The 19977-nt window shown below is 37.0% G+C and overlaps 1 protein-coding gene across 2 annotated transcripts in view; it reads right to left on the bottom strand.

The window, feature by feature from the left end:
* The window catches only part of GPC5 (glypican 5), a 768836-nt gene that overhangs the window by 316725 nt on the left and 432134 nt on the right, over positions 1 to 19977 (bottom strand). For both annotated transcript variants that reach the window (XM_087758947.1, XM_087758946.1), the window contains exon 7: positions 18508 to 18670. In XM_087758947.1, the coding sequence (XP_087615073.1) occupies positions 18508 to 18670 (163 nt within the window). The remainder of the gene's footprint in view (positions 1 to 18507; positions 18671 to 19977) is intronic.

Genomic DNA, 19977 nt, shown 5'->3' on the forward strand with positions numbered 1-19977 from the left:
TGACAATACTAGATTTGTTCAGCTTAAAGAAGAGGAGGCTGAGGGGTGACCTCATTGCTGTCTACAAGTTCCTCATGAGAAGGAGAAGAGAGGGAGGTGCTGATCTCTTCTCTCTGGTGTCCAGTGGCAGGATGCAAGGGAATAGCTTAAAACTGCATCAGGGGAAGTTCAGACTGGATATTAGGAAAAAGCTCTTCACTGAGAAGGTGTTCAAGCACTGGAACAAGCTCCCCAGGGAAGTGGTCATGGCCTCAAGACTGTCAGTGTTCAAGAAGCATTTGGACTTAGATGTATGGTTTAATTTGTAGGTTGCCCTGCATGGAGTCAGAAGTTGGACTCAATGATCCATTGACACTCTTGAGGGCAGAGAGGCCCTGCAGAGAGATCTGGACAAATTAGAGAGCTGGGCAATCACCAACCGTATGAAGTTTAACAAGGGCAAGTGCAGGATTTTGCACCTGGGACACGGCAACCCTGGATGTACATACAGACTGGGGAATGAGAGGCTGGAGAGCAGCCCCGCGGAGAGGGATCTGGGGGTTCTGGTTGATGGCAAGTTGAACATGAGTCAACAGTGTGCCCTGGTAGCCAGGAGGGCCAAGCATATCCTGGAGTGCATCAAGCGCTATATTGCTAGCCAGTTGAGGGGGATGATTGTCCTGCTCTACTCTGCACTGGTGTGGCCTCATCTTGAGTACTGTGTGCAGTTTTGGGCCCCAGAGTACAAAAAGGATATGAAGCTACTAGAGAGAGTCCAGAGGAGAGCCATGAAGATGGGGAAGGGTTTAGAGGGGAAGCCATATAAGGAGCAGCTGAAGTCACTTGGTCTGTTCAGCCTGGAGGAGACCTCATCATAGTCTACAGCTTCCTCATGAGGGAAGGAGGAGGGGTAGGTACTGATCTCTTCTCCCTGACGACCAACGATAGAACCCGAGGGAATGGCAGGAAGATATTCCAGGGAGGTTTAGGTTGGACATTAGGAAAAGGTTCTTCACCCAAAGGGTAGTGGAGCATTGGAACAGGCTCCCTCAGGAGGTAGTCATGGCACCAAGCCTGACAACATTTAAGAAGCAATTGGACAATGCCCTCAGACATACGGTATGATTTTTGGGGTGCAAGGACAGAAGTTGGACTTGATGATCCTTGTGGGTCCCTTCCAACTCAGGACATTCTATGATTCTATGATACTGTGATTCTATCCTCATGGGTCCCTTCCAACTTAGAATATTCTGTGATTCTCTGACTGACTGAAAAACCCTTCCTCTTTCCCCCAGCTCCACACAGAGTTAAGCTGGGCCTGCTTCTAATCAGGCAGAAGTATCATAAACTCTACATGTTAGCTGATAAACCTGCACAACCTCAAAACACGAAGTCTGTATGTAATAGCAGAAAAAAATATCACTGATAATACATGGCATAGAATTTGCATTGTACATTGCTCATCATCAATATTTATTTTTTTTTCCCCCGCATTTCATAGCAGAAAGCCCTGCACAGCTTGAATTTCAAGAGTGCATTCTGGTCGTCTCTTTGGTGAGACTCACTTTTGATGGTGCATTGCACTGTCTGACTGGAAAACATATGTGCACACACACTTTGAATATATTTGTTTGCATTCTGATGTAGGCACCACCCTATCTCTGAGGACAAACAATTACTTAATAGAAAGCTTGTTCAAAGGAAGTGCTTTTAAAGTGCTTCCTCCTATTTTATTTCTTTATAGATTATCAATTTGAGCTTTTTTGACCATCAGTGGGGCTCCACAGTCACCTTCCTTCCTCTTCTCCTCTGTCACCAGCAAGTAGTATAGCTGTCAAGAGGTAAAATGTTTAAATTGCTCCTAAAATAAAGTATAATAAAGCATCTTTCTAGATAGACCTTTTGGGGAATTATTTTTTTGGCTGCCCTGTTTCTTTATTGCCTGGGGAAAAGTCTAGTTTGTAAAGCTAGTGATGGACTGCTTACTACCAGCATTTTCTTAAAGAAAAAGAAAGAAAGAAAAAAAAGAACTGTGTCACTGCAGTAGATAGATGGTATCAAACCTCTCTGTGATTAACTGGATGTAGAAGAAAATGAAATAGTAACCTAAGGAGACTATTTTTTTAGGTGATTTATATAGTACATTAAAAAGTGGGGAAATCCTTTTTAGAGACATCCTTTGGAGAAAGAACATGTACTCATATTGATGTTTGTTACAGTGTTGTAGCACATAAATATCCAAGGTGGCAAATACTGTACTAGGATTTCAGTTAATGAAATTATGCCATAAAATAACTATTTCCTTTAATTTTCAATCTCTAGATGCTTTTATTTCTTTTTTGTAAAAATAAAAAATATTGCAGAATCATTCTCGTACCAAATTAAGACTCCGTACTTTTAGGATACTCTCAGTAGTACCTGCTCAGGAGCAATCAGTCAGATGCTGTACCTGATAATATTCATACCCTTCTCCCTTGCCATCAGTCTTTGTTGTTTGTCAGCGAGTGCTACAGTGGCATCTTCTGGCATACAGAAGAATAAATTGCCTTCTCGCTGTGAAAGAACATTGCTATTAAAAGGGTAAGTTAAGAAAAAAGCTTAAAGAACTGAAATAAAAAGCACCTGCTGTTCTTCAATTATTCTGTTCAGACCAATCAAAACATTAATGAATGATGAGAAAGTAAAATCTAGTTCTTTGGTAAGCGGCCATTTGGGCATGAAAGTTTATTTGTGAGGCAACTGCTTCTAGGGCTATTAGTATCCTAAATAATGACTTATAATCGTGTCATTTGACACAAGATGAGAAATGGTAGTTAATTAGAAAAAGGAAGAGCAATAAAAAAGGAGGAAAAAAGGCAATAGAGTGAATTGACTAGAAGGGAAAAAAATCTCATTATTCTCTTTTTGAATCCATCTCTCTAAACACTTTCTTTTACATTTTATGACTTAATTTCATAGAAATTCCTGCATGGTAAAATAAATTAATGTTTATGGATTTGGAGATAATGAGAGTTGTTAATGAACTGAATGTTATATTTGATATTTTACTAGAAAACTACTTTATAACTTCATAAAATGTTACTGAGTTCACAAATTTTATCACAATCTCTTTATATATTGTATTTTCCTTTTTTATGATGTATGCTATGACATTATACATCACACATCTTGTTCAGCATATTCAAAGAAGTGAATCTTGAGAAGCAGAAACAGCAACTTTCTCAGTCCACTGACAAAAGCCTTAAAGTGCGATCACTGGCAGCTCAGTCCTGAGCCATTGTAGCTCAGCACAGGTCATGAGAAGTTACCATTTATTTCTAGAATCTGTTGAATTTCCCCCTTTTCTGTGGAAGTTGTTAACAAAGGTATCAATCACAGGACCATTTTTCACAATGCGAAGCTACTGGGATTTTGGTAGTTGGTGACTGTCTCAAAAGAACTAGTCCTGAATCTATCAAAAATACTTGGCATAGGAGCAGGAGCAGCTGTACAGCAGCTGACTGTACATAAACAGATCCACAAGCAAAACGTTCTCTCTGATTTTTACTTTTTAAAATCTGATCAAATTAAAAGTAAATTAAAATAAGAATTTATGGAGCAATACACTTGTTAACTTACTGCAGACAGCACTGTAAAAAGCCTAAGGTTTTGCCATCTGACAGGCCAAACCTTCCAAATGTTGCCGTTTCTGTAGTGTGAGTACAGCAGTAGATTCACAGTTGAGTCCACAGGGCTGTTCAGAGTGCTGGCTCATGACCAGTGTTGGATTAAGCAGCAAGTAATTAAGCTGAGCTGATGACTTCCTCAACTTGTTGGCTTGGCCCCACTTCCAAAAATGATTCCCCCTTGATAAGAACAGAAGGGTCCCCTGTGGTACCTAACACACCAGTACCCAGTGTGCTATTGCATTGGGTTTATGTGGCCAGGTGCTGGCCAGGGGTGGCCTCTGTGAGGAGGGGCCGGGGCTGCCTGGTGCCGGACACAGTTAGTCCCAGTTGCATCCAGTGGACCTGCCATAGGACACTGCTGAGCCCCATCAGTCAAGACGGTGGTGCCTCAGGGAAAATGTATTTAAGGGCAAAATGCTGCCTGGCAGAGAGAGAGAGAGAGAGGGAGGGAGGGAGAGTGTGTGTGTGTGTGTGTGTGTGTGTGTGTGTGTGGCTGGGGGGGAAGTGAGAGAAACAACCCTGTGAACACCAAAGTGAGAGAAGAAGGACAGGGAGGAGCTGCTCCAGGCGCTGGAACTGAAACTTCCCTGCAGCCCATGCAGAGCACCATACTGGAGCTGGTTACCACACTGCAGCCACTCCCCATGCTGGAGCAGGTGGATGTGCCCTGAAGGAAGCTGCAGCCTGTGGAGAGGAGCTCGTGCTGGAACACTCTTATCCTGAAGGACTGCAGCCCATGGAGAGGACCCATGCTGGAGCAGGGAAGAAAATGTGAAGAGGAAGGAGCAGCAAAGAGGCTCTGTTATGAACTGACTGCAACCCCCATTCCTTGTCACCCCTCCACCACTTGGTGGCAGGAGAAGGTAAAGGCACTGGGAATGAAGCAGTGAAGTTGAGTGAAAAAGGGCAGGTGATGGGGGGAAAGTGTTTTTAGTTTTGTGTTTGTTTCTTACCATCCTACTTCATTTTAATTGGCAAGAAATTAAATTAATTTTCCCCAAGTTGAGTCTATTTTCACTCAGGATGATAATTGGTAAGTGATCTCCCTGTCTTTATCTTGACACATGAAATTTTTCATCTTACCATATTTTTTTATCATTTGTTGAAGAGGGGGAGTGAGAGAGCAGCTGGGTGGGTATCTGGCAACCAACCAAATCAACCCACCACACCTCTTAACATATAGCGGAAGCACATTCAGTTTACCATATAATGTTGGTCTCTAAACAGTTATGGTATGATTCAACTATACTGGCTAGAGGAGATACAGCTCCAGAGGATGGGCAAGGTGGGCAGCAAAGGCCACCTTCTCAGCTAAATCAATTTGCAAACAATAGTCAGTGCTCTTAGTTTGCCTATATTTGAGGTGTGTCTAAGTGTCTTATGTCTAAGTCTTGGAACTACCAGAGACTAGCACATTGTAAACTGGAAACCTATTGAAGTTCCTTATTATCTTCATTTAAATATATGAATGCATGTTTAATTATTGAATATAAAATCCTTGATGTGCACTTTTAACTAGCCAAGATTTAACAAACAATAAATGTTTTAATAAATCTCAAGTACTTCTGCAAGTCACAGTGTATGATCAATATTTTTGTCTATAACTAGCTTTTGTTGAACAATTTGATTAGGAAACCTTCACCTTAATTAATAGTTCCTTCTTTTCTTTGCTAATGACTGAATTTATTTATGTAAGGTATCAACACAATATGTACTAAGTGATTATTTTGCAGCTAATTAGCTCATATGAAGTTTCTTCCTTTAAGAACAACTGTCATATTCTGATTGTGCTTCCTGGTATTTCAGAAATAGTATTTTTTAACAGCCAGCTGTCTCTACTCTTTCTAACAAATATTTTCCAAATGTCACTGTTGCAATCCATAAGACTCTCCTAAGGGCGTTATGCTTTCCATATCACTATCACCTGTGCAAGTGTCCCAAACTGTGTTTCTCACATCCTAAAGCTGGTCACAGGATCCACCTTTTGGCCTTGGAGCTGGAGTCTTACATGTGTCAGCATTTCTATTTAAGCCTATAAATGTTGAAGAAAAAACGAAAAATGGGGGAACAGACACAGCAAAGGTAGCGAACAAGGACATTTCTGCCCATTTCTCACACCTCCTTCTCTCTTCAGACGTTCTCATTCAGACATCTCAATCAGACTTTTTCCTCAAAAAATTCCTTTCTTCAGGACAGTTTTCTTATTCTTAGGCATTTTATTTCAGTCTACCACCTTTTGTCAAGGCTACATTTTTGCTTCTCCAGGTTGGGTCTCAGAGACCTTTTGGCCCTGAATTAAAATGGCATTGATTGACTCATGTCCATAATGCTTAGGGCATTATTGATGATAAAATAAAAAACAAGGGGTCCATGCCCTGCCTGGAAACCTGGCACACCTTTCCATATGATCTGTCCATGCTCACAACATTCACAACAAGCCCAAATCATAAGTCTGAAGGAGAAATATACCAGCTACTCAGGAGGCCCTTAATATAACCTTGTGCTATGAAAGAAGTTACCTGGGGATGACTGCATGCAACATATACTTGAGAAAGGCTACCAAATGGGAGAAAAGATCCATGTTTCAGAGACCTAATGGATTTGACATAAAAAATACTAATGACTATATGATACCACAAAGGATGCCTTTGATGAAGTCTGTGTCTATTGAGCTGTGGCATAACCCTCTGTTTCTGCAACTGGGTAAATCACAATGAAGCAGGAGAATTTTCCTTCCTTAAGCACGTCTGCTGGCCCTGAGCAGAATCTGCTTAATGGGGCTCCAAGTAAGAAAAATGACTCATGTTTAGCATGTCTAATCTCACTGCTACTGGCCCACATCTGTCAGAGAGTTGTTCTAGTTAGCCAGTCTTTAAAAATACAATGAGTGGAATTTATCTCCAGATTCACTTATCTAAATGTAGGTATCTACAATACAAGGTTTAATGTGAGCTAGCTCCTGCTATAGTCACTGGAAACACAGTTCAGACAGTGAAAAGAAACTAGTGAGCACATACTGAAACAGACTCCTAAAAATGATCTGCCAAAATGACAGCACGTCTAGGCAAACTCAGTCCTACCCCTGCTATTCGGTGTCTGATCTAGAGAGGAATCCTTCCAAGAGGATCAGGGCACAAAGAATACTTCTTTCTTTCCACTATCTTTTCCATGCATTTCTTCCTAGAAAGTAAAAAACAGCACTTGTGCCTATCAGCAGACTAATTCTAGAAAAGAGGCACTGACATTCGTAGGCCAGATTGGAATTATACAGTGTCTAACCACTTCTGTTTAGAAGAGAAGAAACAGGAAGCTCATTTGCTGCCTTGTGGATACATTGCTTCACAGAATACAGGTCATAACTGAGTATTTTAGAACAGATTCACCCTTTTTTGGGAAACTTTTGCTGATTTTTTTTTTTTATAGTCACACACGTTTTGCAGATTTTAAGAACTAGATCTTACATAGTCACATCTCCCATATAGATTATTTATAGGAAAAAATATGAAATGTGCCCTCGTGTTTATTCATTTCCAGTGACACATGTTTAGTTGTTTCCAGTGACTGTAAACGGAACTTAAATTTATTAGTCCAAGCACAGATGTTTACATTATAAATGGCTAACATGAAGAAAAATCCTGTTCCTGTATCTATTATTATTAAAGTAAGATTACATTCTGAGGAAAATCAAGAAATGAACGGTAGTGTATAGCTGTCTTCCAACATTCAGGTTTTGATTTTGGGTGGTGAAAATGTAGGGGTTTTACTGTAACATTAAAGTAGCTAACATGATCATTTTAGGGAATTGTAACCAGAATATGATGGCCCTTTCAAACTGCAGAGAGGTTAGCTTTTTATTTTCTTTCCTTCAAAGTAATAAGGAGAGTCAATTTCTACCAAAAAAACCCTCTCTTTTTTTTTTTTTTTTTAAACATTTTCTTTGAGAATTTATGTCAGTAAAGTAGAAATACACTGGAGGAATGAAAGAGTCATCAAAAGTGGATAACAAAAGCTATTACAGACAGTATCAGAAATGTGACATCAACCATGGGTTGCTGTTCTTTTCTTCCCCCACCCCCACCCCAATGAAATTATATTAAAATGAGGAGTAAAAATACAGAGCAGGCCAAATTCCCAGAGCAAATATTCAGATCTTTGCTAATTTTGTCTCCAGTCCCAGCCTCTCCAAAACATGAACAAGAGTTTAAAGACAATTCACTTGTGGCAGAATTTAAAGGTAAAATTCAAAACTATGAGTTAAAGAAAGATCTCTTAGAGATAATAAAATCACACATTAGGCCAACTAGAGGCAAAAGTGACTCTTCAGAAGGTCTGTTTTTCAAAAATATATTGACTTTCGGATGCTTATCTAAAGCAAAAGCTCATAGTTTTTTGAGGATTAGACATCACCACTTAGAGACAGGAATTGATTTAAACACAATTCCTTGAAAAGAACATATTTTGGGGGGAAAGCTTATGCTTATTTTTATTTTGTGTAAAGGAAAACAACATAAATCCTCATGCACTGCATTCATGGAAGAACTTGATAGAAGGGTAAAGGTGGTTTGGGTACAGCGATCATCTCAAGAGTTATAAAAAACCCCTTTGTTTCAGATCCCCCTTACATTATTATTATAAAACACATTTCAAACATTAAAAATAATAAGAAACAATGATTCATTGAAATATAAATAAATGAATAATTAGAAATATAATTATAATATTGAACATTGGTTCAATGAAATAATACATACAGTAAAAGGCTCCAATTTTCTCATAACTTCAGAATTAGTGGTATTATGATAAGGTAATTCCTGTTAAAATATAATTAGAACTTTGTAACTCCTACTAAAGTCATTATGTGGTCTCCCTGGAAAATAGAAGCTCCTGTGAAGTCAGTGAAATGATGCCCACTGACTTCAGAAAGAACGTGATCATAACTCATTTAAAATATATTAAGCTTATTATTTTCCAATTAGCCAGACTTTTCATAAACAAGCAGTATATTTTGACTTGGTTTTGTGTAACTCAGATGCACACACAAAACTAAAAGCTACGTAATTTAATCTAGCGTAGATAAAGAATTTTAATATTTTGTATGAAAAAAATTGCATAAAGGTGCACTCCTTTTTTTAAGAGTTGGACACTATCTTCTTTTCCTTTGATGAAAATTTCAAAGTTCTTATCTGTTAATGGGATGAAATATAAATGTTTTTAAAGTTGTTTTAGCACAACAAAGACGTAAATTCAGGTCAGACACTAGCAAAGTGGTTATTCTGTTTTTCTCCCATATACTAGCTGAATGACTTTAACCACAGCTCTAGAGACTTAGCCTGATTATTGTCTCCCTCTGGTTTTTCCTACTCCATCCAAATAACTAAAGAGTCTTTGGACCAGAGAGAGACAGACTTAAAATAGGTAAAGATAGGAGTCAACGTAGTTGGGCATAATCTGCTGTTGTTGGAAGGACTAACCTTAACCAATTTTCCACGGGCTCATTTGAGTGTATTGGATTAGTAAATCACACAACTTTGATGATATCACATAACAAATTGATAATGTTCTCATAGGCTAATATTAATGGGGAGGCTAGGGGTATCCCACCCTTCCTTCTCACAGGACGACTGTCATAATCTGAGCTCTTCTCTCTTTCCCTTGTCTTTTGGGGAACTGAAAATCTTTTGAAGAGAAAGATTTATTGTAATCAGTACATTCCTGTGAAAAATTTACAGTTCAATAAATCAGTATTTTCTTTCAGCAAGAAGATACATATTATCAACATATATGAAGTTCAAAGATTTTTCTGTATGCATGATCAAGTGTTGATACAGAAAAAAAATGATATAAATTATTGAAGCATAAACAAAGCCACACTGATATACAAGTTCTAATGACTTCCAGAAAAAAAAAAAAATTCACCTGTGGACTCCTATGCATAGGCCTTCACCAGCCTATGAAGTCTGCACAGGTAAAGTTGCTGGATGTATAATGACATGAAGCAGTGAGAGAACAAACAGAGCAATTCCATTTGAAATGCTGTGTAAAAACTGAGAAAAGTTACAAGACAACTTCCTTGTATCTTATTTTGCAAAAAGGTGTGACTTGCATGTTCATATTTTGCACTGGGAAAAACAAATGATGACATCTCAGTTTTTAGTTGTTTCCTATTTAAAAAGTACCAGTTCTCTCTCTTGAACACAGTCTTTTGTCAGGAGTAAACATTTGTGCTTCTTGAGTGATGAATTTAATCTGAGTGATGGATTAAAGCTGTACTGTCAGGTTAGATCGCTAATTCAAAAACAAACAAGGGGAAGGTTTACATAAAATTTGCTGAGGGTATTCACACAGAGGCAGAAATAAAGTCAGCTAATACAATATTTTGTACTTTTCAACAGTGCATTGCCTAGTATTAACGTGTTACACTCAACAGGAAGATTGTTATGACAGAGCCTACCACAAACACAAACAAAGAAGCACAATTACTCTTCAAAGGTTTTAAGTTATGAAAAAACATTTAACAAGCATACTCACCGGTCTAAAACACAGCACATCAGAGCAGTGTAATTATTACAAATGGCCTGCATTAATAACATGAGGTTATATTTTGATGGGAATTACCTTATAATAATACAACTAATTCTGAAGTTACCAGAAAATTGGAGCCTTTTACTGCATGTATTATTTATTTGAACCAATATAAAAATATTCACACTAACAGTTACCAGTAAAGAAACAAATTTTCCAGCAAAGTATCAGTGTATATTGCTTTCTCAGTCATTCTTTTATATTTCCTGAGGAAAAGGAATAAGATAACAGATGTTATAGCTATTTATTTGGATAGAGAATGGCCTAAATGTTTTCTTATTTCCACAGCAGGAGAAGGAAAGTAGCTAGTGCCGCTCTTACAAAAGTGTTAGTGTACAACGCCTGCCTGTTGAACAAATTCAACTTATTACTTCTCAGTTTTTAGCAACTTTCAAAAAAAAACCAAACTCCTGCCTACTGCTTTATGCCTCCTGAACTTAAGCACAGAAGATATACTCCGGTATGTCCTTTTCTGCTCTGGATTCACCTGTGAAGATTACAGCTCTTCAGGAGCAACTTTTTGGAATAATCAGAGAAATACAGAATATGGTATTGTGTGATCAAGGTACAATGCAGGCTGTGTATCACCTGAACTACCTTTAAACTAATTGGCTATACACAGGAATAAAGTTGGCATCCTGGAGGAGATAGTCACTTTATGTGGTACTGGAGTAATGAAAGGGTAATTTATCAGCCTGGAGAATACTGGGCCTCCAATTAACAGGGCAGGAAGGAAAGCTCACTCATCTCCATGGATTCATTCACTTCTTTCTAACTTTTCCTTCTCCCCAGCAGGGGTATCCTTCAAGCTGTTTCCTTGGATAGAGGAAATAGCCCAAAATTTTCTGATTGGTCTTCCAGATATGTAGACACTTTTGAGCTGCTTGAACCAACAAGTTACATACTGAATGAAGAAGTAATATGCCATATGCTTAGGTGAAACCTTAATTTTAGGCCAAAAAGCACAGAACCAATCACAGAGGACCAGAAAGGCAATTACAGATACAGTCCTTGCTCAAACAGACCTGACAATGAATAATACACAAGTCTCCCACTGTGGACCATAAAATTAATTCTGAATGGTACTCCTATGAAATGTGGTGGGTAAAAACACTTTCTGTGTGAGAACATTGTTTTGCCTGGAATTAGTGCAGAAGTCACAGTAGGTGCTACAGAGGGGCATGGCACCCTCTTCTCATATCTCAAAATGGGCTGGATTGTTCTGTAAGATCCCTCATTTCCTGTTCCTCCTCCACAGTCATCTTTCAGACATGTTCCCTCAAACACAAACCACCAGCTACAAACAGAATTATGAGACTGGGAATACACACAGTATTTCTGGAGAATTTTGTAAGGTTAAAAAAAGTCTGCATTTGATTCCATTAAAATACATCAAGCACCATCACTAAATGTCAGTTCTATCTAAACAAGAAATGTTTAATCCATTCCACAAAACACAATATAAAATCTGAGTATAAAAGCAAGTGTTAAAAGTTAGTGCAATATTTAGACCAAGTTTGGGGTTCACAGCAAGAACTTTTTTCTGTTCATTTTTAATAGAATTGAGACATTCTGAACTGAGTGAACATATAAAGAGTGACGTCATGTAGTCCTTCCAAAGGCACCTGAATAAGAACACTTTGCGTTAACAATGGGGGATTAAGAAGAATACTGTTGTGTGTAAACAAAATAGGACCTGAAATCCTACTCAGACATGAGGGATCTCCTCCTTTATGGAGGTTATACAGAATGCAGACGAGAGTTTAAAACAACATAACAGATGGCAAACATCGTAATGGAGATTTTATTGCTTTTGCTATCTGGCACATTCCACCGGTCTTCTTAAGTCTTAGAATCCTGAGACACTCACAGATAACAGAAATCTAATGAGAAGCCCTTCACATCACTTCCACAATGGTTTGGACCCCAGTGCTTTACTTTTGGAGCTGAGGATGGTGAATGGCGTAGAAATAGTGGAACAGGTTGCCCAGAGCACACAAGAACAGATAAACTGTGTTACCTGATACCATGTTGACAATTTATAAGACTGAAAGTGCAGCTTTCAGAGTTGTCTACTTATTAGTCTTTGCCTTCTTTGTTTAATTAGATAATAAATACTTGAGGAAAGGGGCTGTGAACTGTGCAAGAGACTCTAGTTTTGGACCATATTTCTATTACTCTAATACGATTTACTTCCTGAGACAAAGATAGTGGCCTTCCACTACACTGGGCTAAAGGTGTACTCAAAGACACTGGTCAATAACAAGCCTATTGTTAAATAGCTGTGGTAGAATTATTGAAATGTTTTGATGTAAATCAGCAGATCCAGACTGGACTTTTCAAATACAAAACCCTAAAAAATACTTTGGGGGAATATCAGGTCATTAAAGGAATTATTGTTCATTAGAATGTTTAATGTTTTATTTGTGTACATATATTTTTAAGTTTGCTTCTTCATGAGTTAAAATAGAGATTCAGACTGTTTTAAGATTAAATGGTATAATTTTTTTAGGATGTTTAAAAGTAATCCAGGGGCTCTTCATTTAGCATTTGACAGTCTGCGTGGTTATATATCACTTCCAGTTCAGACCGTGAATCCTCATTCTTCATATTCAACTCCTTCAGCAAGTCTATCTCAATCTAGTTTTGTGATAATTCCTTTAAGTCCTATGTGCATAATGGCAGGTGGATTTTTTATAACAAATACAGTTCAAATGCAGTCATTTTGTGACATTTGCCTTTGCTGCCTAAAACAGTCTTTTCCTCTTGTTGTGTCTTGGTCAAGTACTTTGAATGGACGTTACCGCACTGAAATCATGTGTTATAGCGTAGCTAAGATTTGTACTCAGACTAGTTATTTTGCTCAGTGAACAGTAACTGTTCAATTCCAGCACATCTAGGGTGGGAATGGCTAATGAACCAACCAAGAGAAGCAGCTGTACAAATGAGTGATACCATGATTGCTATTGCCGTTGCACTTTCTTCCAATTCCACCTGTTCATGTGAATTAGTATTACTGAGTTGATATTACTCTTCTTATTCTAATTTAGGAGAAGAGAGTGCCCTGCCCTGGGTAGCCCCACTGGTGGTGAGAAGCAAGATGGAAAAGCCACTACAGAATTTGCACAATTCCAGGTATAGCAGTTAGTGACATTTGCTCTCCTTCAACTAGGGAGGCTAGATTAAGTCTCACACATGTACCAGCTTTAAGTAGCTTTGGTCACAGAAGATGCCATCACAATCAGATTTAAAAAAAAGAAAAAAGCAACTATACTGAAGGAGCAGAAAGAGAAGAAATGATGTGTGAGACTTGAGAATGCAGTACAGCATCAGATAAGGGACACAGACTGGTTTATTTGAAGCATAGTACCCTCTTTTTATATGGAGATCACAACATAAAGCCTTTTCCAAGTTGTTTTCCCTCTATTACACAGTCTGAACAAGAAAATAATAATCTACAGATTAAGTAGTCCTAGACATAAAACATTTTGGAGACTTTTTTCCTCAGACAGGATGAATATCAGGTGAGATAAAAATCAACAAAATGAGACACAAGATTTGCCTGTATATACCTTAAGCACAGACACCCTTGATATTTCTACTTATATGAGTCCTGAACTAGGAGATCTCTGGCTGTAGCAAAGAAACACCTGTGTTGCATGTTAAAATGAGAAAGGAAAGACAAAGCAGTGGTAGAGCAGTTTTCAGGAAATTAGTGGTCTTGTTAAAAGTCTTATGAGAATTTTGATAGATGGTATTGAGTACCTCAGAGGAGTGATATCAGGATTAGCCCTTCCTTACAGAGCTATACGAAAACAGATTCAAATCAATATATAGGTGATAAGTATTTGTTGTTATTACCTTTTGCATTCTGCAGGGTTTTTTGAGGAGGTAATTCATTGTGACGCATGAAATAGTCCTGTGGGAGCTCTTGGGTTAGAATAGAATAAAACTAGCAAATGAAGTGTCAAGACTTTATACTACTGTTTATTTTATACATTTTAAGTACACTATCCTTTCTAGTACCATTCCTTCAAATAACTGCACCAATTTGCTATATTTTAAAAGTACTTATGAAAAGCGAAGCAGTCAGCACAATTGTAGGGCTTTGAAACATTGAATGTAATGTAAGGATTAACTGTCTGTTATGAAAAACAGAATTTTTCAAAATACAACACAATTTAAACACTAGTGTAATGCTAGGGCTATCACTTCTGAGTCATAAATACCAAACCTCTTCATTGACCTTCCAAAGCCTAAAGCCTGTCACCACATATTTGTCAGTCTCCAACACTAAGTAAAAGCAATTCTTACATCTGTAACACTGAGTGTAGAAATAAGTCATCTTTGACTTCAGAGGCTATGCGTTCACATAAAATTGCTAGAGGTCTATCTTGGCAGAAACATATCTTCATATCTTCTCCCTTCCACTCTCTTCCTTCCAGGTCTGAGAATCATACACAGGTTCAGAAAGCAATGACATGGCCTCAGAAAAGGTGCATGTGTTTTCACATATTTTTATACAAAATAATGTCCTTAAAATGGCTACCTCTGTATCGTGCTTTATCAGCTTACTTAGATTATGAATTTGTTGCAGACAAGATCATTTCCTTGGTGAAAATGTCTAACAAAATGGAGATCAGGCTTTGGCTAGGACCTCCAGACTCTATTATAAGACATAATAGTTAGTAATCCCCCTTTCTTTCCTGGCTGATTATGAGAGAACGCAAAGTTGCCCAGAAGAAAAATACTGGAAAAAGTTTCTTTAGTGAGGAAAAAATAATACTACCTGTATGTCTCCATGTACCGAAAGAGTATAAGGTAAAGTGAATTACTCATGTGCATAATGAATACAGTTAAAATGTGCATGTTACTAAACTCCATAAATGATCTTTTTTCACCCTTTTTAATGTGATACATTAAAAAGAAATACTTATGAAATAACTTATCTGTTACCTGAAGCTCTTTTTTGAGCTTCAAAACTCATAAATGTGTTATAAAGTCCTATAATGATGCTTATGTATGACAAGAAAGTAAGTATCTTGTTTCTGGAGTTTGTTAAAACTTCTTGAAAGTTTTTTAGTTAACTTTTTTACTTTACTTTTTACTTAGAAGTTCTTCTTAGACAAAATGTCTGTAACAAGAGTATGCGTTTAAAACTGTAACACTGAAAGTTGACTTCATGTTCACACATTCAAACTATTTGGTGCTTCAGTTCAGTCCTGATGTCATTTGTGTCTTTTACATGTCTACTGTCACCCTTGCATAAATATAGATGGAAGACTAAGCCTCTGTACTATAGAGAAAGAGGACTATGACCCACATTTCCATTTTCTTTGCCTCACCTTATTTCTGTCTTTTGTCTTTATGGTTTTCTTACTGTTTTTCACAAATTGAAAGTTAACAACAATGAAATACCAGACCGCTGATATTTCTAATGTGTGTAATTTTTCTTCTGTTATGATTTCTAAGTTGCTATGTGGGTATTGGCCATCTCAGTCCGTTGTGTCTCTACCTGTCCAGTTCTACTGCAGCTGAGGTCTGTTTTTCAGTTTAAAAATATGGTCATGTTAGACTGATAAGCTAGTGTTTTATAATGCATAGAAGCAGCATGTAACAGTGGCAAACCTCAACAATGATCTGTTATATATCAGAAGAAACAAAATAAAATTACACAGATGTACAGCAATTCTTGAGCTTGACTTCTGAGTAAGATTACAAGCATTTGCAGATCAGAAGCTTATGAAGGGTTGGATTTGAACAAATCTAACTTTTCAATCTTGTTCATAGTGCAAGTGTGCGTTTTGGTTTTTTTTCTTTTTTATATCAGCTTACTTAGGACCACAAATATAAGTTTCTATATAACAAATCAAGGTTTGTTTGTCTTCCATGACATATATGATAAAATACAAACCATATCTAAATACAGAAGAGTAGTCAGACATTTCTGGCTATTTGTATGCAACTAAAAACATTGGGATGCACAAAAAAGCACTAGAACTAACAAGCTAACATTGAGGATCAAACATACTGTAGTCAAACTCTAGGTGTAGCTGAAGTTCACTCATGCTATTCGAAGATCAGTAAGCAATATCACTAGAGTAAATCTAACGTTCCAGTTTAAAAACAAGGAGTTCAGGATCTGACTTACTTAGCTTGAAATTGATACCAGTCACCTGAAGCTAAGAAAATGTCACGAGCTTAAATTGTGATGATGTTTATCTTTGATTTTTTTTAATTCTAGTTCCTCATGTAAAATCAGAAATCTTGAGAAGATAATTTTGTTTGCTTGCTAAAACATACTTATTTTACTTTTTTTCATTTTCAATTTCACTTTTAATTCCTGAAGTCCTACTCATATATCACAATAATGCAAAAGAAGGATTCTACAAGCTGTTTCATTTATCTTAAATATACACTTAAGTGCTATCTGAAGAAAAAGATTTTCCTGATGCATATTGTAACAAAATTCTTACTAATTGGAATTTTTTAACAGTTCTATTGGACAGAAAAGCCATATCAGTAAACATGTGTGATACCCCAGAACAAAGTAGTGTTGTCTAGGATTCCAAATATCAAATGCATGCCAACAAAAATCCATAAAATCAAAACAGTTCATTGAAGGTCCTAGTACATCAAGATATATGCACAAGTCATAATATTGAACAATATGGACTCATATTTTTGTTAAGTTATATCTTAGAAAAGGTTCAAATGAAACAGCATTACATGTAAAGTGCAGTATGCCTAATACATAGTTTATAATTCTAGAGATTTATAATACATGTAGTATAAAGAGAATATGAAAGCTAATTATATTTTTGACAATTTGAAAAGATTACACTAAATATATCAATATGAAGAAAATTCCAATGCAGCAGAAAAGGGTGAAAGAAAATGTACTATTCTTGTAATTTTTTTGTCATTTAATACTTGCTTAATAACTCTAGTCATATTCTAAGACCATTTTACAGTCTTTCCATACCATAAAATGTCATTATCAAGTAAGTATAATATATCCAGTATTCCAGAGTACATCTGGTTTTAAATATTTTATCTCTAACTTCTTTTTTCAAAGTTAAATCTTCAAAGGCACTCTCAGGAAGTAAGTGTCCAAATCTTTTTGCAGAACTCTTGAAATCTCATCTAGAGAAGCTATAGCAGGACTTGAAAATGTATAGACTAAGTATCAGTGCAACAGCATCTTAAGCTGAATCCAAACTGACCTGCTAAGGCATGCCCCAAGATGCTCAGAGTCTCATTTCTCCAGTTGTTCAAATCAGAATTGGGCAAGTACACACTACAGCTTCTCTATGGCCACATTTTTAAGTTGCCTTTTCGCTGTCAAGTCACGAATGACCTGGGTTCTCACCTAAGCTTGGAAACTTAGAATACACTCAAATTGAGTAAATACCGATAAATTCAGGGATTGACACCAACCTTTATTTCTTATCTATTAGTATTGAATTTTGCAATGCAAAATGCAGAAAAATGAAAAAAATGCAAAATGCAGGAAAAAAAATGCAAAAAAAAAGGCAAAATGAAGAAATGTAATTTTGAAGATACCAGGCATCTATTTCTGTTATCTTTGCCTATATTTCTACACTGAAAAGAGAAGTACAAGGTGTAGAATAACATCCCAGTTCAGAGAAGTAGTTAACTAACTTGTGCTTCAATCCGATTGCTCCATGCCATTGAAGTGTACAAACAAATGATTTTTTGAAGAAAATTGTTACAAATGTGGTTCAGAAAAGAAAAAAAAAAAAGCAACAAAAACAAAGCAAAACAAAAACAAAATAGTAAGGAAAACACAAAGAACTATTAGAAGTAATAATGGCATTGATGTTGAGTGGGTTACAGTACATCGGTTCCAACAGTGCTCTGTGAAATTCAGCTACCACAACTAAACCTTGCATTTTCCCATAGTTCCATGAAAAATTAGAACAATTTCTCTGCTTAACTTCCAAACCTTTTATGTTTAAGTGGCAACTCACAGGGACATGTCATTGTAACACTTTTTATTTGACTAAAATACTGTGTTGAGGTCAGGCTACATTATGCCGAATATGTATTAACATGTATTATGATGAAACTGATGCTCATATTTGTACTATGCTCATAGAAATCCTATAATTGCAGTCCTATTCCTGTAAATCTTGGAAACATTATACAGACAACTTTTCCACTCTTTTTCCAAGATAATTTGGTGATATTTCTTAGTGGAAAATATGCCAATTCACTATTTAAATGCATGAAGAAAACAGAATCATGGACTTACAGTCTGTAATTTTCAGGACTCTTTTGACTTCTCCACTTCCTGATCCTCCGCAACCATCTTCATCATCACAGTCTCCACTAATTTGTTCATCTACACCTCCACCGCTGCCTGTTTGTCGGAGATCCCATTTATCATATTTAGGAAATGATTTGCCCTGCAACAGCTAAAGGCAAGATACAATATGCAAGTTAGCAGTACAGACGGAGAACTTCAGTGAGTACCCAAAATTTCATATATGTCTCTCTAGTAATCATCTGATTTAAAAAGAAAACTCCAGGATCCACAGAAAGAGAATTCTGATTTTTTTTTTTCTTGGCTTACAGGCAGATTTAAAAGAGTGGTATCTGGAGATGTATACTTCATTTTTAATTAAAAAAAAAATATGAAAGGTCTGTGTCTTTATTGCTAGATAAAAAAAGATCAGGCACCAATTCCTGGCCCAGAGGCCAAGTGGAATGGATACAGACATTTCCTCACTCCTTGAGGCTAATCCCCTTTAAAGCAGACAGACAGCATCCATGCTACATAGCAACTGGCCCTGGATCTTTTCAAGACCCATGTGGCGTCCACATGGCCTTAAGAAACAATTATCGCTTTGTAGATTTTTCAGTTTGAAATATCTGGAATAGTATGAGAGCTGTGCCGCAGCTCTGTATTAGTGAATCCAAAACACACGTTCTGTGCTCTGGGTGTGTCACATTGGCATCTGGTACCAGCTGAAGGAAAATATGTGTTGGGACAATATCAAATGCCTGACCACGGAGCAGCAGACCAAGCTAGTACAGTTTCAGCCAATGCTAGCCTAGTGAGAACTATTTCCGAAATCACATCCAGGCATTGTTTTTGGAGAACTAATAAGGGTGACCTAAAAAAAAGCAAAGGGATAGCTGATACTGGCCTAAGCAGTGTAGGTGATTTGGGTCCAGTACACAAGCTTGTTCTCTGGCTCCTTTTTATTTATCACAATAGACATGGCCAACCATGCCAGTATGGTCTACAAGACAACAGGTAGAGATCTCAAAGTTTAACTTATTTCTCTGTTCTGTTGAGCAGAACTGAGCAATTACCAGAATAATGTTAATCTCTCTTATTTATCAAATGTAAAAATGCTGTCATGCAGCTTTTTAAATACTAAGTGGTAGGACTGTCATACATACCTACACAATGTGCCCTCTGTCCCATCCAGATTCAGTTCAGTTTACATATCAGATAGATATAAACTTCATAATATCTAAAGAAACAGGGTCTTACAAATGGTAAGAATTCTTATAACTTTGTCTAGTCCAAAATATCAGCTGGTGCAGTCTCATGCATTGCACTTGCTTCAATCTAGCAGGACTTCTTTACACTGGCTAAAACTTTCCTGGCTCAAATTCTTTAATTTAATAATCAGATGTTTTTTCTCCTGAAAGTAGCTACTAATTAGTGTGAAACAGACTCAATTGTTTTATACCTTCAAAAATGTCATTG

This window comes from Nipponia nippon, unplaced genomic scaffold (genome assembly GCF_047370975.1).
Source record: "Nipponia nippon isolate SJK-2023a ecotype South Korea unplaced genomic scaffold, ASM4737097v1 scaffold_2, whole genome shotgun sequence".
NCBI lineage: Eukaryota > Metazoa > Chordata > Aves > Pelecaniformes > Threskiornithidae > Nipponia > Nipponia nippon.